The 21564-nt window shown below is 46.7% G+C and overlaps 1 protein-coding gene across 1 annotated transcript in view; it reads left to right on the forward strand.

Moving 5' to 3' along the window:
- LOC105866836 (chloride intracellular channel protein 5) overlaps positions 1 to 21316 on the forward strand; it is a 105765-nt gene extending 84449 nt beyond the window's left edge. Inside the window, exons 5-6 of the mRNA XM_012756442.3 lie at positions 13421 to 13605; positions 19994 to 21316. Of these exons, the coding sequence (XP_012611896.1) occupies positions 13421 to 13605; positions 19994 to 20161 (353 nt within the window). The 3' untranslated portion in view covers positions 20162 to 21316. The remainder of the gene's footprint in view (positions 1 to 13420; positions 13606 to 19993) is intronic.
- Positions 21317 to 21564: the final 248 nt, after the last annotated feature.

Below are 21564 nucleotides of genomic sequence, written 5' to 3' on the forward strand. Positions count from 1 at the left end.
ATAGACTTATGCAGTTTATGTGTGTTCTGATGTTTCTACGTATTTAGCAAAGGCCATCGCATGCTTCCTTAAATAAACAGACTGATTTCAATTAATCTGAAACAAAGTCCTGCTTACATGCACAATGCGAAGTTATGTTAGTGATAGGACATGATATGGGTCTCACAGCCGTATCCCTAAGCTCAAGGTGTTTAGAACACAGAAGTGCAGTGGTGGATAGGTAGGGGTGCAGGTCAAGTGCATTGTTGTTGGTTTACACAGTTACTACACTCATAACCCCATGTCTGTGGTTAGCATGTAGCTTTGAGGAAACATTCCCCACGCCTCTGCCAACTCTTAGGAGAGAATGGCTCCAGGTGAGCGACTAACACGTAACACGGATTTCCTCATTTTTGGTAGAGGTGGGGCTGAAAAATGACAAGATGTGAACTCCAAGCGGTGTGCGGAAACTTCTAGCAAAAATTTCAAACACCCCGATTGATAAACTCCCTTTGCCAGATGTGTCACCATCGTGTGCAGGGAGAATGGGCAACGTTCTCTCCAGTTCGTGAATGAGGAGACCCTGGAGAATGGGAACGTTGTTCAGAAGACACACGGTGGAGCCGGGACACACCAGGCATTTCCCAGCTTTCGTACTCTTTTGCTACAAACTGCTATTACTAAAATGTAAGAATTGGAACCAGGGTTAGATCCAGTCTGCTATTCTGAATTTATCAGTGGCTTAGAGAGGATAATTTGTTGGAGAGAAAGTTGCTACACGGAATTTTAACTTTCAAACCCCTAGCTTTCTTTAAAGTCACGTTCTAGAACTATCTATCAGGAAGGCCTTCCCCTTACCTCAAGCCTGTTTATGGGCTCAACCTGAGTAGCCTCATGAACTAAAGTCACATGCATTTATGACTTTAGCTAAGGTGGCACTTCTTTTTGTTTGTCTTGTCAGTGGGACCATTTTCTCCCTTAACTGTACATTTGTATTACCTGGGGGTTGTAGGGGAAGAATAAATCCCATAGGTTCTTAGTTGGAAGGGACCCCCAGTAACAAAAGGCAAATTAATAAGAAAAAAAAGCAAACAGAAATTTACTAACATGTATATTTCATACACACATGGGAGACACCCCAGGAACGAGCAGTTCTCAAAAGGGATGCTTTGAGTTCCTGTTTATAGAGCATCTTCAACTAAGGACAGTAAATTTTTAGGGAAGTGACAAAGGAAAAAGGCCATTGTGTCTCTAAGGGCAGTGACTTGAGGGAAGGCAAATAAAGGAATGGCAGGCAGGGGCTCGTCAGTAAAGCTTGTTCTTGCAGATTCCCCTGGTACCATCTTTAGGGCAATAAGAATCTAAAGTTGTCTTCAGTGGTTGTCCCTGGTAGAAAGGGGACTGGATAACCTTTTGTCTTTGTAAATCTATGTCCTGTTTTTAGACAAACAGAGAAAGGGCAGAGAGCTTTCCTGCATCTGCTGCTTTAGCTCAACAGAGTGGCATATTCTGGTCTCCCACCGGGTCTTATCACAAAGTGGGTACTGAGGCAGTGGGTCTGGGGCAGGGCCTAAGAGCGACAGGCGAATCCAATGCTGCTGGTCCAGGGCTGTGCTCAGAGAAGCAGGGTTCTAGGCAGCTGTCTCTGTGGGGGAGCAGGCTGAATGTGTTTCCTTCATCATTGTCATCCTCATGCCCAGCTCAGTATCTAACCCAAAGCAGGTGCTCCATGAACGAATCATATTGCAAACACTTCGAGATGCCCACACCCTCTCTACTCCTTTCCCTAAGAGATGATGAATAAAAGCTCCTCCCCCCAACTCATCAAGGTCTGGGGAACTTCCTCCAGCCCCCTCCTGTTCCTGCTCTGGAACCCTCACCTTGTAAGCTTGTCCCCACTTTGCAGCACCACCCCCCATGCTCCAGATTATATTTCTTTGAAACTTCCCAGTCCCCATTAAAATGTTCTATGACAAGGACTATCTTTCACCTGAGAACATAGCATGCTTTTCTAACCTCTACTCTATGAAATCAAGCTTTGTGGTGAAAAAACTGAATCATCTCATTTAGAACCAATCAGTAAAACTGTGAGCATCTGAGCAGTTGCCCTAAGACTGTCAGTGTGATAGGGGCGTTTTCTTAAGTGGTATTTTTCTTTTCACTTTTATTTTTATAACTACATTCAAGGGAAATTATATTTGGTGTTAAAGGTGATACTTCACCAAGAGTCAAAAGAGAAACCCCAGAAGGCTAAATTCTAGTGTTCTTTTAGCTAGAAGCCACAGGGCAAAGTATCTTTCCAGGAATCCTGATGGAAGAAGCATTTGATGATCTGGATTGTAGTCAATATGTTTCTCGGTGCTCACGTACAGAACCTCTCTCATTCCGGAATATTCTGGGGCGGGGAGGGCTGAACCAAGTGATTTCTGAGGCTCACAGCACTCAGCTCTAACTCTCTGATGGTCACATGTCCATTACGTTTTGCAGTGGCAGTTACCCATGTTTTGTTTCCATTGTGGGGACCCCCGAAGATAAGTTGTACCCAACACTTTGCCTGGGTTTGGCCCTGCCTCAGTTCAAACTGAGTCATTTGGCCGAGAAGTGCAGGGGTGCTTTTCTTTTGGCTCTGATGACAAAGAGGATGGGGCACTGTGTGGGAGGGCATCTCAGACCAGACTCGTAGAACCCCTTCACCCATTTTCAAGAGAAAATGCTATCATTATACAAAGTGCTATCATTATACAAAGACAGGGAACCCTTGTAGGCCCTCTAAGACGTAAAGCCAGTTACATAAGCATATAGAGACACACAGAGAGTCCCTCATCTTTTCACAAACCCCACTGAATAGCTCATTTGTTCAGCAAATGCTTATTCTATGCTTAGGCACTGTGCAAAGTGCTAGAATAAAAATGGAATAATGAAATATTGGCAATACCTGTGTGTACTGGCAAAGGTTGTGTTTGGCTGTATATAATAGAAACTTGATCACAGTGACTAAAGCAAATACTTATTTTATTTTACTAGTAAAACCTGTATAGCATTTTACTATGTGCCATGCCCTGTTCTAAGCACTCTTGATAAATGTTTACTTCTTACTGGGAGTTTGCTTTTCTCACATAACAAGAAGTCCAGAGAGTTGAGAGTTCCAGGCAAATGTAGTCGCTTAAAGAAGTCATGGATGCAACTGCTCAGAGATTCTGATTCTCCATCGTAAGTGTGTGATTTTTATTTTCATGTCACAAGATGGTTGCTCCACTTCCAGACATTACAACTGAGTTCCAGGCAGTGCCAGATGCGTCTGTCTTATCAATCCTGGAAGCCCACTGATAAGCTTCTACTTACATCTTATTAGCCATAACTTGGTCATTTGGCCTCCTCTAGCCGAAAGTCTGGGAGTCTGGGAAGATGAGTATTTTTGACTGGGCACATAGCTACTCTGAAAAAAAAAATCTGGGTTCTGTTTTCTATTAGTAACAAAGAAGGAGAGAATGGATTCTTGCATATAATTCACTTACAAGTTAAGATCATTTTTTTTTTCCCCTATGCTGAAAATATTTGATCTAGCCATTACCAAAAGGACACACTATTTCAAATTCTCCTTTGGGTTTGACAAAATCTGAGTTATTACCCCTCCTGTATTTTAGGAAACAGAAGTATAACATTGCACATTTAATTTGCTACATTTTTACTTTAAACTTTAGAAGACACAGGACTCATGTAGTAAAAACTGTGTAACGAAGACAGCCAGTGGGTAGCTGTCTCCCCCAAAACCATAATTCCTTGGGGACAAGTGAAGAGCACCTGGGGAACTGCTCTGAGCAAGGGGGAGGCAGGTCTGGGTACAAGTGTAGCATATCTGGGGAATTCTGGAAAGGATGGGGCACCCCCGCCCCTAAGGCTGGCCTTAGGAGGAAGGTTTACCGTGGCCGACTGCAGTGACGGCTGCAGAGTCAGAATGAAAGGACCAGCTGACTGTCCCTGTTCACATCAGCGTTTATGAAACTCAAGAAGAGACTCTGCATAATTTGTCTGGGGTGACTTCCTCAGGGCAGAGGATGAGTCAAGCACAATGTTTATCAAGGAGGAGGCCCAGAGGCAAGAGCCACATTTTTCTTGCAACTCTAAGAATTGATTAGCTTTTTGGTATGCTTCGATTCGCATACATCAGCACATACACATTGCAGATAAAGATTACTTTCTTCCAGGCCCCATTCTCTGCTCTCTCTACAGGTGATGACTCAGTTATTACTCCCGGCAGCCCTATAGGGTGTGCCATGTTATGATCTCCATTTTACAGATAGGAAAACTGAGGCACAGGAGGTTAAGCAACCTGTCCAAGCTAGTGTGTCTCAGAGCCAGGACTCCAACCCAGCCAGTTGGTCCCATGGGCTGCACATGCAATGTATTGACTTGTGCATCTTACACATTTAATATAATCCATTATTTAAAATGCATGTGACGCTGAGTTTTTAAACAAGTGTAGGTCACTTAGGAAATGGTGATCAAATCAGTGCATAAACCAAATGAAAGCTCACTTAGTGACTGCCGTGTGTGTTTTCCTAAATATGCTCAACAGTCCCCAACTTCACTGTCAGAGTCCTGACCAAGAATTCTATGTGGGGCAAAGGCCACCAAACCTGGCCCACAGTGGGCACTGCATAGACACCTGCTTAACAAATAAAAGAATGGGCAACTGGAAGAGAATGCATAGGATGGTCACAGAATTACCCAAACCAGTGATTATTTAAATTTAGAGTTGAGGTGGCAGGGAGGCAGTTTTTAAATTTGTCAATGGCTTATATATAAAAGAGGTGGCCAGTTTAGGATGAAGCGAGACCACATGTGGTTAAATCCCTTCAACCTAAGTGCCCGCGGGAGGGAGAGTTGAGAATGTCTCTAGACCTAAACGCTAGACCAGTCGAGATAAAGTCAGAATGTCCCTTGGCCAGCTCCTTCCCAATGTCTGAACACCAACATTAAACCTAATCTATGGCCTGATACTTAAAAATAACCTGTTATAAAGTCACCATAAGAAAAAAAAAAAAACTCACCGATTTCAGCCTGATTCAGTCTGCCACATAAACTACAACCGGCATTAATAGCTCCAGTCAGCATTTATGTCGTTCTTTCTATTAGCACAATAGGTTTTACAACCATTTATGAGTTTCTGGAAAGCCTAATAGAAAACACACATACGTGTTCTCGGCGGAAAATGCAGAAGTTTTCTTTGCTTAAGGACAGGCCAGAAGGGGTCGCCTCTGCCCCATGGCTGAAGTCTGAGCTGCGTTCCCTAATCAGGAGGAACACATTCTCCCTCAGCTTCCAGCTCGCTCTGCCTCCGCCCCAGAGTCTCTCCCTCTGTCTCTCAGTCTCTCTCTTTTTCCTTCTATTGATAAGCAAACATTTGGGGAGCGTACACGGTACAGACTGTGTGCACAAAAGGAAATCTAAATTGGAAGACCTAATTGAGAATCTTTCTCTTCAAACGTAATGTGGCTTTTAGACGATTTAGAAAATTATCTGGATCTGCAATGGTCCATATTGTCCATGCCTCCCTTCTTATTTAAAAAAATATATATATGTTATGTGAAAAGCACACTGAAGTTGTCCTAATTTTTGTGCCATGCTAGTGTTTTCAACACAGCCAAATACTGGCCAAAAGCTCTTGCCTTTATTTGAAAAAAAAAAAAAATATATATATATATATATGTGTGTGTGTGTGTGTGTGTTTTGTTTTTGTTGTTTGCTATAATACTTATGAACATAAGCAAAATATAAGGTTGATTTGTTGTATACAAAAGGTGATTCTTCATAAGGATTCCCTGTGGAGTTTGTGGAAGAACGTATCTGGAGAATATGTCTTTTCCTCAAGGAAAAGTCCCCAAATTCCTTGGAAACGTATCAGAAAGTGCCCCATTCACTGAGTGATTCTCTCCACCCAAAGGAGCCTGGGGGGCAACTGATAGAGTCTTGTGTATATCCTAATAGCCACCGTAGTTGCAAGACTTGAGTCCTGTCTTTGGAATAAAGTATCATTTCCTGGCCTCCTACTGGACAGAACTATAGGAGCCTGTCATCCAATTCATCCTCCCATCCAGGGCTGAAATCCTTTCTAGAACCAACAAATCGTGCCGCGGCAGCCTGTGCGAAGACTCTTCACTAGCCCGGCGGACGCCATGTGAGCCAAGAGTGGGGCATCTGTTGAAGGTGCCGTTGCATTCTGCTTTCTCATAAACTGCTGTTTGTCTTCCCGCCTTTCCTGTTTTCCCCACTGCCTAGAAACAGAGGCCCAGGCATCGCTTCCCACGTGTGAGCCCCTGGATAGCTCACAGCCAAAGCGGATCTGACAACCTCCTTCTGTCCACTAGGAGGCCAAGTCCAGTGTTCTTGGTCTAATATCAAATGTGGACATGAATTCTCTACACTGTCCAGTCAGGAAAATCAGACACACCCATGTAGCCTGGAGAGAACCATGCCAAACCCAGAGAGATGATTCCAGGCAACTTTAGATCCCTAATGTGTTGGGAAATGCAAGAATGAGCCTCATCCTGTGAGCTCTCCAGGATATTCTCCTTGGACCTAGAACGTTCTAGAATGTTCACATAAGCTTCACTTCAGACACCAGACTTATTCTGCCTTGAGCTGCTCTCTTGCTCTCTCATCTTTCACTCAGTGTCTTCTTCCCTCCCATTCTCCATAAACTTAAATTCTACAGCTGTAATAATAATAATAATGGCCGTCTTCAATTAAGTCCCACTTTGCACCAGACACTGTAGAAAATGCTATAACAACACCTTGTGAACAACCATCAGTAAAAGCAGCAGAAGGATCCAAACCCAAGTTCCTTAGGTGCTGGTGTGAAGGTGTCCCTCTGCCACTGCGTTTGTTATCACAGGTCCTTGTAGGGGACCTCGGGGTGATGCTCCCTGGCACCCTTGGCTCAGGCTCTCTCTGTTTCCCAGTGACATCCAAACATGTCCAGAGGACCCAGGCGTGGCAGAGGGGGGCCCACCAGACCTGACAGAAAGCCCCCTTCCCATCTCCTAAGACTCTGCTGCCGTTTCTGGTTCTGTGTGGTCTAAGGACCTGGGGTAGACATTGCTTTAAGAGGCAAAAGGACCATGAGGCTCAGCCGCCCCACCCCTGCTACGTGTTCCAGAAGGGGCACTGCAGGTGAGAGAACCTCAGCTTCCACCTGCTTTATAATTTTGCCCTTGTGTGGTCCTTCAGACTCATGTCACCTGACTGTAACTGAGCCACCTTTCTCTCTCTGTAAGGACTTTGGCAACTGAGAAAAGCTACATGACTAATTTCCAAAACCTGAGAGATGAATGTGGATCTTTATGTAAAGTTTCTTGGGGGCTGGGGGTTGTTTACACTGCCCATCAGAAATCTGCACATCCTAAAAATCCCCTTAGGACATCTTTGTCCCTTCTCAAAGTTAAGCTCCTCGTGAGAGCATCTATATCTCTGCCTGCTTGGTCTACACCACCCCCCTTCACCCTCTAACTCTCCTGGGCCCTGCTGGGGCTTCAGCACCCCTCACTCCTGGATCTGTAGCCCTGGGAAATTTGACTCCTCAGTTTCTCCTCCTTTCCCATAGCTGGGCTTGAAAAGAAGGGCTTCTTTGTCCAAACAGGCAAGGAAGAGGTGACATTAAATTCTTACTATTTGATTTTTTTTTTTTGTTCCCATCACATTCATGTTTTAAACCATCAAATAGTCAACAAGGTGTGGCCATCTTTGTATTTTCTAAGAACCTGTGCTGGCCAGAAAACTCTCCACTGTGGTCTCCTTCAAACCACAGCTGCACTTTTTTTTTAGAGCACCCTTTTGTCATATCGACAGGATCTCAAATGAGAAGATGAAAAGCAAACATTTCATCCAGTCCTCCAGGTATTTTTCAACATCTAGGTATTCCTTTCTTCATCGGCAAAATCCAAATGGCTCTCTCACTTTTTGCCCAGATGTTTCGCTGTCCCACAGACCACATGACAGCATTGGCCCGCCGGACAGGCAGAGTTTGTGTTTGTTTCTGAGAAATGATGTGAGCAGTCGTGGTAGGCTCGCTACTCCGAGAGAACTTTCTAGACTCAATCGTGATCACTCAAAGTACCAAGAATTCTGGCTCAAATCAACCACTAATAGCAGAACACAAATATGTCATAGAATTAGATGGAAGGTCAGAGGAGGGAGTGACCTCTTTGGTCAGGGGAACACAGGTGAGTGAGAGCAGCCTGCAGTGTGTGGCAGGTCACATGGACTCGCAAGGAGCCACCGGACGGTCCTTGGCACCCTGAAGTGGCCTTGCAGAGCGGGAGAAGTTTAAGGTTTAGAATTTACCAGCCTTGTTTTTAAATCCTAGCTTTGCTCCTAACTTGTATAGTACATCTACTATTTTGAAAATATTTTTTCTGTCTGCCTTTCTGAGTACATGATTTTAATCTGATTTAGGCATCCATTAACCCCAGAGAGATTAGGGTTTCTGCGGAAGGAATCCTAAGAGAGAAAAAGGATTTCAATGTTCAGCGTCTGAAATTCAAAACAGTGTTTTCAACAAGACAGTAAGTAGCCTTATCACACTTAAGCTACTGTCTTTAGATTTTCTAAGTTCTTTCATATCTCAGTTTTCACCCAAGAACCTCCCTGGGAGCCCTGGCTCCCAGAGTAGAAACAGTCCTTCTGCCTGTGCTGCTAGGCCGGGAGGCCTGCTGCTCTGTGGCTGATTGACTATTTGACCTAAGAAAATAAAAGAAAAGCCCACCTCTCCTGGCTCAGAGGGATTGGGGATGAAGAAAACAGACATGTAGGGCAGCCAGGGCACTAGATATGTTTAGGAGCCCCCTGTGGTGCTTTGCTTGGGTATCCTTCCAGGTTTTGGAGGGAGGCAAGCATCCACCTGTGACCTATGGCTCACCCGTGGCCCCCAACGTAGGGCCAGCGATCCCATGGTTACTCTGAAAGGAAGCATACTGAGAAGAGATAAAGAACCCATATTAGCTTCGTAGGACAGGCATCCTGCCCCGAATATTCCAGAACTGCCCTCTCCTTGGTGCCAGGAGGTCACAGGAACCTCCTTCCCCACAACCCCCAGTCCCATGAGTCCAGGGAAGGGCACGCTCTCTGAGAAACTGAGCATTTTTATGCAAAAGAGACTAAGAATTCTCTACAGGGACTATTTCGATCATGACATCAGACTAGGTTATAATCCGGAATGGACTAAATTAAAGTTGTTGCCATTTTCCCACTGCCCAGGGGTTGGGAGTCTGGAAGACCACAGCAGTTCAAAACAAAACATGGCACATATTCTCTGTACATCCCAGGAGTAGTTTGAACAGTCTAAGGCCCCAGCTGTTTGTGTGCTTACACGAGCATATGTGTGTGTTAAGCCCAAGACTCAGTTTCTTCATCTGTAAACTGAGAATGGGTAATAGTTCACGTCTCAATAGCCTCATTGTGTGTTTAAATGATAGGTGCATAAACATTCCCCCCGGCTCACTGCAGGAAGTTGGTGAGTGTATCTTCTTGCTGCACTGGGGATGGGATTAGGGCGATGAAAGGAACAGAGCAGGGTGCGGGGTGCCCAGCCTGGCCAGCACCCGGGAGCCACCATCCCTGTCTTTATGGATAGTTGAACAGACCATCCAGGCTGCAGACAATGGTCAGAGGTGGCTCCTCATTCTTATCTCGCTGCAAGTGCACACGCCAGAGAAAAACCACACGTGAGAAATTGAGCGTGCAGCCACCTGGGCCCACGGAGCTGCTCTTGTCCTCTCAAAGACCACCTTTGCCACTCGCTCCTCTCCACGTGGATCCTGAGCCCAGGGCTTGCTGGTCAGGACCCATGCTGCCTCGAGCCTGCCAGCAAACCGGGGCTGAGCTGTGCCTGCAAGAACTTGCTGGAGGCTGGGTTAGCGTCTTGGCTCCCAGCTCCCCATTCAGCCTCCATGCCCTGGTAAGAATATATTATTTTCTTAGCTCAAATTGCCGTTTCCAAGTCATTATTTCTCTACAACGAGAAAACAATATTGGGTCTTATGTAATATCAACCTCAATGAATCTGGAAGTGATCACGGAATGGGTGGATTTTTTTTTCTTCCTCCTTAAAAAAGAGAAAAATAAATTTGAGATTGTTTGCATATGGCTGAGAATATTTATGAACTATTCCCCTTGTTTCCTCATCACATATTTTACCCGGTGCATTTGTGTGTGGTACGGAATAAATCTTTCTGGGGAGCAGAGGCGGACAGGGGAAGAAAGCAGGGAAAGAACCAGGTATCCATCAAGTGCCTGGGATGTGGGTGATCCCGGGGTTTGAGGCGCACCTACCCCAGGCTCACGTGCTATAGTCGGAGTGTCACCCCATCCAGCAACTCAGGGGACGTCTTTTGGAGGGAGAGTTTCAAATACAAACACTGAAGGCATCAACATCTCCTTGTCACATGTCTGGTTTCTTTCACAACTTCCTTGCTCCTACCAGAGCAGAAAGCTCAACACAAATGGCTTCAGGACCTGGTGCCATCAGCCCAGAGAGATCATTACATTCTCTGGATGCCAGGTTGGGCCAGGGTCAATGTGTGTGTTGGCAGGTAGGAGGAAAAGAACTGGCAAAGACTGCGTGGGCGCTGCCATTTGTTATCCCATAATACGGCAGTGTTTTTGCACATGGGCATGTGGCATCTTTTCCCCTCTGGCTGTGCCTCTCAGCACAGCTTGTCGCTGGGGAGGATTCCAGGGGAGTGTAAGGCTGTACATTAAATGCAGGGCTTTGCTGTACATCAGATAGGGAAGGGAAGCAAATCTCCAGGCTATTGACTTCCCTCTCTAGGGACTTGGCCACGGCATTGGGCCTTCTTAAAATCTGTCCTTGCTGTACGCTGGAATTTTCAGGAATATACTGACTGCAAGTGTGGAGTGAGGAACAGACAGCAGGATGATGGCCCTACATTTGGTAACGGGACAGCAACAGCCATTATTAGTGACATTCTCATATGGGCCAGGCACTGTATTGAGCACTTTCCCTGCATTATCCGAGTTAATCTTATCTGTGGTTTTATAAGGATTAGGGATATTTAGTCCTACAATTGAGATGAGGAAACTGAAGGTCACCAAAGTTGAGAACTTTGCCCAAAGTCATGCCTAAGTGCCAGAATCAGTGACATAGTTGGGATTTGTAGGGTGTGAAGCAAATACAATAAGTACAATTAAGAAATTTTTGAAGTCAAGTCTAAGTCCTTGGAAGGGGCCCAGGCAATTAAGGGACCTCGAAGCTTAAGGCTCAGCAGCTTCATAGTGAATCCACCTTGGGCAGGGTAAGAATTTAAACACAGGTTAGCTCCAGACCCCAGGGCCCCATCCCTGCCACCTGGTCTCCTCTCTCCTGTGATTACCACCAACTGCAGCCTTCACGTTTCTGATCAAAAACGCACACACCCAGCAATGAGACAGATGCAGAGGACGTCCAGAGAACGGACCGACTTGGCACGTGACATGGCATGTCGCTGTTGCCACATAAAGCAACAACCACTCCCACTGCCAGACTGTATCCCTTTCATCTTGGGGAACCAGTAGAGAGGTAGTTGAAATTTATCCAGAACTATCCTCCCAAGGAGCATCAGTGGCTGCTCTGGGCCTCTAGCTCAAATTTCACAACAGTTCCCAGACCCGGTGACTTGGGCACAGACTTGTATAGTGGCCCGCTTGGGTCTCCAAGGGGCATTTGGAATCAGAACCTGCATTGTCTTGTTTCCTATCATATTTCTCATTTCCTGATGATATCAGTTGGTCAAATTTTGACAAGCCCAGTATTTGATTCTTCCTTTCTTCATTAGAATCAAGATTTTGGCATCATCTCCATAGCTGAAAGGGGTAGAGGGATGTGAGTGAGCAAACAAACCCAGTGTAAATCACAGTGCTTTTGGGGTAAAAGCATTGTAGGTATTGTTTAGTACCATCCTATGCCTTTGCTTTTGAATAGTCTTGCAGTCCCAGCACAGTCTAGACGGTTGCTAAAGGGAACACAAGCATTTTTCCCAGCCCTGCTTACTCTATTCTCCCAAACTGGAAACACAAAGCAGATGACGAAGTTCAAATGCCGCACCAGGGAGGAGGAAGTATTGAGAAACCATGTCCAACCTCCAGCCGGTTCTCAAACATTCCAGTAAACGTTCAATTCATTTATCTTGGGCTGGTGTCATTCCATTGTCTCTAACAAAAGGCCTTCTATGAACAGACAACAGTGGGTTATGTGAGGAGTGGCTCGCAGAAAGCACATTTGGGAAAATCTGAACAAGAGGACAGTCCTCTGTGCTTTGCCTCCAGAAGGCAACATCCCCCTGTATCTGCTGGAACGAGCATCAGGACCGACTCCCACTATCTCAGTGGCACCTCTAAACTAGAGTCTGGAAAGACAGCCGGTGGGGATAGGGCTGATGGCACAGGTGCAGTGGCTGATGACCCAGCCAGCCATCTCCTCGCTGTCCTCTGAGCTCAGGTGGAAAGTTTCTGTGTTAGTGTCCTATGGTTGGGGTGGACTTTGAGATTCTTGGAAAAAATGACTTTGAGTGATCATGAATTCCCACAGTTGTTATTTTGGGTATTTTGTTCTACTCATGTGTCTAAATGAATGATTTGATAGATAATTATTGGGGCAAGACTATAAAAAGTCTTCTGCCACATTATCTTCCAGCAGGTGCTCACTCTTTGAGCCATGGCCATGACAGCTCTCCACGCAGCTGTGGCTGCACATTGCTGGTAGGGCCCACTGCTTGGTGCCCTGGGCCTGGCATTGGGACAGCACCGGTTTTCAGGACAATCTTCCCTAGATCAAACTCAAGTGTGCCTCCCTGACACCCATCACTTCTTTGCTGGGGGCGACACCAAACAGAGCTGCTCTATTTCCCCTGTCGTGTCCTTCTCGAGGCCTTGTCCCCAACTCGTCTCAGGTTGGATTAGCCATCGTTAATGCTTCCACAAAATCTGGTGCATGTCTCTGTCTTAGGACTTCTTTATAGCTTTTATTTACTCATTTCATAGCCCTTTCTTTCTACAAAATTAATATGCAGGTTTATTGTGGAATATTGGTCAAATATAGACAAGAAAAAATAAAAGTTGACTAGTATGATTGCACCTGCTGGAGATAAGCACTGAAAAAGCTTTGGTATTATTTCCTAGCTATTGCATTTCTATATTTATATATATATTTCAAAATGAAGGCTTAGCTGGTGTTTATTGTTCGGTTAGAGTTTGCGTTTTTTGGGCTCCTTAGCACACTCCCACTGCATCGTGTTAATGGTCACCAGGTATTCTGTGGCGTGCGGGGAGCTGGCACTGTGACAAGGGGACAGGATTCTAGAGGAGCTTCTCCCCTCTGAAGACCCCGTGACTGTATCCACTGGCAAGAAGTTTGACCAAAGACCCTTCTCTTGCTCTTCCTTGCCAGCCCTTGAGCGAGGCCTGACCAAGGCTCTGAAGAAGCTGGATGACTACCTGAACACCCCTCTCCCAGAGGAGATCGACGCCAACACTCGCGGGGATGACGACAAGGCGTCCCGGAGAATGTTCCTGGACGGGGACGAGCTCACCCTGGCCGACTGCAATCTGCTGCCCAAGCTCCACGTGGTCAAGGTAAGAGAGCCCTACCTGCAGGTTCTTGCGAGACTCAGCTCCATCTTAGGCCCAGGTCACCTGTGTGGATGAGTCACAGGGACAGTGCCACCCTGTTAATCAAGAGCCTGGACATAAAGTCAGATGACAGGGGCCTGTGTAGCCTCTCTGAGCTTCAGTTTTCATTTACAAAATAGGCATAGATTGCTTTACTTCTAGGGTTGCTGGAAGAGCAAATATGGTATGAAAGTGCCTGGCATATTGTAAGGGCTCAATATACAATAGTTGCAATCGTAATTATTGTACATAGTCACATCACTGGAAAGGCCTCTTCCTCGTAGGCTTCACTGGCCACCCCCCACCCCCCCAGCTCTATTAAATGTGCCCTCTATGCACATTTCCTTTGGGCACCGGTCCGCCCTCTCACTTTCTCTAGCAGCTTTCTAGGTGGGCATGCTTCATCTTCCTCACCTAGCAGTTGAAGAGATGGAGGCTGCAATCGTCAACATCACTTTCTTGCTCACATTGCACTTCCTGACCATCTGCGACCCGTAGTGTGATCCTTTCCTACACAACCAATCTTAGGATCTGAGAGCTGGAAAGAAGGACATTTAGATGTCATCCCAAACAAGCTCCCACCCCAACCTGGACTGCTTTCTGCTGTGTCTATGACAGTCTTCTACGAAGCTGTGATCATGCATTTCTGGGGATGAGGAGCCCTCTGCCCAACAAGCCAGCCCTACCACGTTGGACAGCTCTGATCATTAAAGTGTCCCTCCTTATGCTGGGCCTGAGCGCGCTTCCCTGCTACCCATTTGTTCTCTGGAGCCACACAGAACAGCTCTGCTCCTCCCCTCGTCTCATTTGAAGACAGCAGCTGTATCCCTCTAAGTTCTCTGAGCTCTTCCCACATCCTTTCCTGCCCTCACCAGCCTAATATGGGGTAGCTGTACTGTTCTATACTTTTTGACTTGTCTATGTCTTCTCGTCTCAGTCAGACAATAAGCTATGTGAGGACAGGGACTTCTCCAAGAATGACAGTGGGCACATGGTGATCCTTTAATGAACACTCACAGATGGATCATTTGATCAGCTGGTATATATCTTTGTGATACCCAGTTTATTTCTACCCTTCACTAAGAAGAATAAGGTTCAATCATTTACCAGCTAGGTATACGCCTTTCGTTTTTCAGCTGAAGTTCTAGGCCAGAAATGCTGGCTTCCTTCCAATCAGAGCACATACCAGCTTGAGTTGAAATCACTGAGCTGTGTGTGCACTGGTGTTCCCATGGGCCTCAGTCAGAGCCAGAAACTGGGAGGGAATGGTGCGTGCCGGTGCTGATGCCGTGGGCACGTACAACCTCTTAATATGAAGACACTTTGGGTTTGGGGCCAAGCCAGTGGTCACTTATAGGTCCAGCCAAGCTAGGTTTCTTTGAAGTTATTAATTGTCGCATGCACCACCCATCAAAGCATCCTTTGTTTTCCTTTCCTGAGGAATAAGTAGCACCATCGGGGATGATATAATTCCAGTTCAGTTGCAGCGTGTCACAGAGATATAATGGAAAGATCTGGAGACCCAAGTTCTAGTCCTGTATCTGCTGCCAACTAGCAGCATGAACTACGGCAAGTCGTTTAATCTTTTGGGGACTCATTTTTCTTGTGCCTAAGAGAAGTGGACTGCATTCCTTCTCACCTCCTTTTCCTTTCTTCCTTCCCTCCTCCTTTCCTTCTCTTTTACTCAAACGCGTGTTCACTATCCACTCAAGAGTTATTTGTTGAATAAGGCAAACAAACAGATCTCCCAAGCCTCGTGCTTCCTCCTGTGATTTCCCAGTTCCTTCCAGTTCCTCCCAGCCCTGCATGACTAAGTTAAGCCTCTGTCTTTGGAGGAAGTTCCGTGAGTTCGCGTGGAGAAGCCGGGGATCAGAACGAAGATGGTCACGGAGGGAACAAAGGCCAGGCCTCGGCTCCCCGTTTCCTTGGAATTTGCTGATGCGGCTTATCAGATCCCGGGGACCTGGCCAAGCTCTGAAGTTCAGAAAGAGCAAGAGGGCAGCCAAATCGGGGCCTCCAGTTTGGCTTCAGATGTCAAAACTAAATCTGGGCTGTAAGAGCTAACTGCTTTCACATGAAAGAGCGAAGGCAGAACATGAGCATGGAAGTCCTGGGGACGTCAGAGCTCCACGTGAACATTGTCAACCACTCGCCTCTCTCTCTCTCTCTCTCTCTCTCAGCTCACTTGCAGGTTCCTCTCCACCACGGAAGCTGAGTTGCTCTGGCCCAGGTGCTCACTGAGAGCCTGGCTTGCACTTGCATCGTCCGGCTCCCTTCTAGTTCTCATCTCCCAAAGTCAAGCCAATAAGTGAGAAAACAACCAACTCATCAGCCAAGGCCCAGGGCACGCAGGTCTGGCAGGGAGGGGCTTTTCTTCCCCGGCATGGGGACCCTCGCCTGGCACGGTGACTGCGGTCAGCACCCGGAACAAACAGGAAGGGAGATACAAACATAAACACAAATATATATTTATAAATTGCAATTCTGCCATTTTAAAGCTAATATTCTATACTTTAAAACCTGAATATAAAATTTCAGCATGGAATGCCATGAGGTTGCTCTATGAATCAGCATGCAGTTGTGAAAAATATTTGCGGATAGATTCCTTCACCTCACTGTGGGCCCCTTCCACCCACTCTGGCAAATTGGGCCCCCACTCCTGCACGGATTTGCTCTTTGGCCAAGACAGCTTCTTCTCAAAGGCACTCAGCCCAATGCAAGACACCTTCATCTTGCAGGGAACAGGGAGGGGGAGACCAGGAGGACTGGTGGTGGGTGCCACGTTGGTGCCACGTTGTTCATCACGAGTGCTCTGTTGGGGGACTCTGCTTCCATCACCCCCACCCTCCCTTGTTAGCCACATCTAAGCCGGACAGGGTGGGGTGGCTTCTTTGGTAGCCAGGCCAAACCGGCTATTTTAACTGAGAGAACGTAATATAAACAAGTACTACGTGCTGAAGAACTGGGAAGGCAAAGTGCGCCAGGAGGCTCTACCTTCCGGAGGCAACAACTCCCCCTGGTGCAGGGGGAATGAGGAGAAGAGGTTGAATTATTAAAACTTAGAAACTCAGGGGCCCTGCAGAGCTGAGCCTGCACCCTGAGGTGCGAGGGCAGCTCAGCTGGTGCTGGGGTCCAAACTCGGGCTGGCTGGGACCCGACCTCCGCAGCGGGGTCCCTGTTGTGCACTGGCCGCTCCGAGCAGGAGTGATGATGCTGGTTGCATGAGTGTTGGCAAGACAGCAAACGGGACGCGCCTGCTGCTCCAGCCCAGGACTCACTGGCTAAGCAGAGATGTGGTCTGCACAGCCCCAGCCCAGCATCCCAAAGAAGCAAATAGAGGGCAGGTTTGGGGATGAGCAATGATTGATTCATATCTAGCACATGGGGGATTCTGAGCAGACCCACTCTTTGTCCTTTCCATAGGGCTGAGCAGCAAAGCGAAAAGAACTGTGGATCGGAAAGCAGGAAATGTAATACATATTAATGGTTACACCATCGATATGGTTCAATGAATTTCCTGTGTAACATTGTATAAGTCGCTTACTCTCTCTTGGCTCCAGTTTGCTCATCGCTAAGGATTTTCAGTCTTTACAATTAAGTGATGTTATGACATATGACACTAGATGCTCCTTGTCTGATGTGAGCATAACTAAAGACTGCAAAGATTAAATGCAAGTGTTCATTGAATCCCTACTGACTGAATCTCTATTTTGCCTTACTTTTCTCATCAGTAAAACCAGAATCTAATTGACTCTCACGTTTAGGGTTATTTGAGATTTAAGTAGCTTACAAGGTGCTTAAAGCAGTAGCTGGAGCAGAGCAGACAGCGAATAAAAGTTTGCTATCCCCTAATCAACATCATTATGGAGATTATCAAGGGGTTCAGAAACGAAGAAGCTGCCGTTCCTATCCTCATGCTGCTCACAAGCTAGAGAAGAAAGGCCACTAAAGCAACAACTGTGATTCGGAATAGAACACAGCTTAGTGTTGTAACAGGAATTCAACACTGGCCTGGGAGCATGGAAGGGAGACAATGTCCCCAGATGTCTGTGGGAATGTGGATTTGTGAGAGCCGGCTTTTCCTGCAATGGGCCATCGTCGTCTTTTCACTCAGCCCAGCTTTCTGGGGAACTCTGCACATCACCGGTGCCAGAATAAGACGAAAGCCCAGAGTGGCTGCTCGGGGGGGGGTCTCTGAGTGGGAGGATCTGAGGACCAATGATCTGGCTCCATCTCTAAAATGCAAAGCAAGGGAAGGTGTCAGAAGTCAGATTTTCATTACTCTCTGCTACCCCTACCCCAGCCCCCAAGGGCTGGAGGCAGGACAGCTAACGTGCAGGCCCTAGTGCACACTGGAAACAGGGGATCCTTGTTAAAAAATTATTGAGAATTTCCACACTTTGACACCAGAGCATTAAACCAAGAGCAGGGCCCTTCTGAGTGCAAGGCCCGCTGAGACTGCACGGGTCACTTGTCCATGAAGTCGCCCTGGCTAGAGAGACCTCATTAACAAGACCACCCTGCTCCCACCCATGAAGAAAATGCATGCAAATCGGCAGAAGCTGGGTCTCAATGAATTATAATAATAGGAAATGTTTATTGAGCTCTTACCATGTGCCAGCCACTCCTCTAAGTATTTTATGTGTATTAACTAACTTCTTATTCCAAGGTAGGTCTTATTATTACCTCTGTTTTAGAGATAAAGAAATTGGAGCTCAGAGAGGTTAAGTAATGTGTCCAAGGTCACACAGCTATTAAGTGGAATCAGGATCGCAAATCCAGTCAGTTGGGATCCAGAGCCCATGCTTTTAACCACCATGCTACTGTTTCTCTCAACACAAACCTCACTTCCCCAGAACTCTCCTCATATGCATCCCTCTGTGTGGCAAACCAGGGAGCGAATAGAAACCACGATTTGCTCACTCCCACATCATAACTGAACCTACATGTACATTCCAACAACTAACTTACTTTTTATGTGTTTTTTTTTTACTTCTATAAATAAGAACACTTGGGTAAAACAAACTGGATAAAGGAAAGAAGAAAAATTATCTGTAATTCTATCAGTTAGACATAACCATTGGTAATGTATCAGTATGTATACTTCTAATCATCCTACAAATTTCTCCAAACGCATTATACTTCCACTTGAAATGCAATAGTCTGTCTTTTTTTTTTTTTCAGTTAACTTGCAAGCTTGTTATTGTATGGTTTTTTTTTTTAATTTTTTAATTGTTTTTTTATTTTGGCATATTATGGGGGTACAGATTTTAAGGTTTCAATAAATGCCCATTTCCCCCCCTCCCCCCAAAAGTCTGAGTCTCCATCATGACCATCCCCCAGATGGTGCACATCTCACTCATTATGTATGTATATACCCACCCCCCTCCCCCCTCCCACCGGCCCAATACCCTATTACTGTAGCACCTATGTGTCCACTTAGGTGCTAGTCAGTTAATACCAGTTTGCTGGAGAATATATCTGATGCTTGTTTTTCCATTCTTGGGATACTTCACTTAGTAGTATGGGTTCCAGCTCTAACCAGGAAAATATAAGATGTGCTATATCACCATTGTTTCTTAGAGCTGAATAGTACTATGCATCCGATAAGGGACTGATAACTAGAATATACTTAGAACTCACGAAAATTAGGAAGAAAAAATCAAATAACCCCATTAAAAAGTGGGCAAAGGACTTGAACAGAAATTTTTCTAAAGAAGACAGAAGAATGGCCAACAAACATATGAAGAAATGCTCAACATCTCTAATCATCAGGGAAATGCAAATCAAAACCACAATGAGATATCACTTAACCCCAGTGAGAATGGCCTTTATCAAAAAATCTCCAAACAATAAATGCTGGCAATAGTCTGTCTTGAAGAGTTTTCCAGATCCCTGGATTCCCTCAGCAGTGTCATTTTTAGTGGCCCTCCAGCATGCCATTGTATCTATGTGCAGTAAATGAACTTAGCTATTCACGTATTATTGGACATTGGTGCTGTGCTCAATTTTTTTTTTTTTTGCTATTCGAAATAGTTCTGGGATCATAATTGTGTAGCCAAAAGTCTCTGCGTACAACCATGATTATTTCCTAAGGAAAAATTCCTAGAAGTGGACCCACTACAGTCCAAGGGCAAATGATATTTGCTTAAAAATATTAAAGTAAAATAAAATAAAAATGAGGGCTGCAGTGGCCCCTTGGCATTACAAACGTTTTGCTGACGACCTGCTGTGATGTGTGTGTGTGTGTGGAGGGGGTTTCCCTGCTGAGCACGCACACCTTGGGCAGGTGTCTGACCCTTTCTGATAGTCTGTCTTCACACCACCTCTTGTCCTACCGTCTGTGTTTCAGATTGTGGCCAAGAAATACCGCAACTACGACTTCCCGGCTGAGATGACAGGCCTGTGGCGGTACCTCAAGAACGCCTACGCCCGGGACGAGTTCACCAACACCTGCGCCGCCGACCAAGAGATCGAGCTGGCCTACGCGGATGTCGCCAAGCGCCTCAGCCAGTCCTGAGCTCGGCCGCCGCCGCGCCCCGTCCCCGCCGCTGCAGAAGGACTCCACTGCCCCCACAGGACTCCGGCTCCACAGACTCCTCTTCCTCATCGCCCCGCGAACACTCGTTCAATCTGGCCTCCCGGGGACGCCAGCGCGCCGCTGTCTGTCACGGAGGTCAGCCCCGCCTCCCCGGCGTCCTCGTGCAAGCGGAAATGACAGGAACGCCCCTTCCGCCAACGTCAAATACCTTCTCAGATGCTTTAGGGACGTGCGACTGCCAGCTCCCCCTGCACCCTCCTCTTCCTCAGGATCTGCAAGGTCAAGGACAAATGCCACCTCCGTTCTTGTTCCAAGAGACCCGCCGCCCTGTGGGAGAGACAGAGAGCGTGAGTGCAGGAGGACCGAGCTGGACCTGGTGGACTCTCTGGGTATCTGGCAAACACACCTTCGGTCACTCGCGCCTTCCAGCGTTTCTGTCATTGGGCGCTGAAGGCCAGGTTGGAAGGTCACTTGGGACACCTCGGCCGTTTGCCGCGGTGACGGGAACGTCGCAGGGCTGTTGAGCACCTGGCCAACGCTGCACCTGGTTTTCACCCTGTCCGGGCCTTGCTGGGAAAGGCAATGGGCGTGCAATTCCAAACTGGGGTGACTGGGAATGGGAGGGGAGGGGGGCAGTGCCGATGCCAAAAGGCCCACGGGGGCGTCTACCTGCCAGGGGGTTGCTTGCTGAGGAGTGGCTGTTTCCGTGGAGTTTGCGTGCCTGGATTTGACTGTGCTTACGGATGAGAGGTTTTGCTCTGTGAGAAAGCAGATGGGGGTGGGAGGAGGAGGGACGGGTGAAGGTAAAGGAGTGCTTTATGAGGTCCCATGTTCCCTGGTCCTCAGTCTTCTCTCATGACCTAACTAAGTCTTGGACTGGTGATGTCATGTAACTACCCACCTTACAGTCAAAACCCAAGAATTGGCCAAAAATGTCTCCCCGTCTCTCCAGGTCGCTCCTAAATGTGGGTCTGCCCGTTGGGTGCTCTCAAGTGGCGGCCCCTGGCTGAGTCAGCTGCAGCTCTGATGGGCGAGAGATTCACTCAGGAGGTGGCACGATCATGGGACACCTTAGGAAGAAAGTCCCCGGGCCTTTCTGACCAGGAAACCATGTGTTGTGAATGCAAAGAAAAATAGGTACCCATCTGGGTTAATTCTCCTACCATGAGACTCAACTGCCAGATGAAAAAAAAAAAAAAAAAAAAGGAAATTTATTATTTTTTTTTTTAGCTAATATTTCACTCTTTAGTCATCCTCCTTGAGTTTCACCTCCTTAGAAGTTTACCTGGCTGGGGCGCAGGGACCTGTGCAGAGGAAACTAAGAAAAATGAACTAATCATCAACTCCATTTCCCAGGGAACGCCCTGTGAGAAAATGCACCC

This window comes from Microcebus murinus, chromosome 5 (genome assembly GCF_040939455.1).
Source record: "Microcebus murinus isolate Inina chromosome 5, M.murinus_Inina_mat1.0, whole genome shotgun sequence".
Taxonomy (NCBI): Eukaryota; Metazoa; Chordata; class Mammalia; order Primates; family Cheirogaleidae; genus Microcebus; species Microcebus murinus.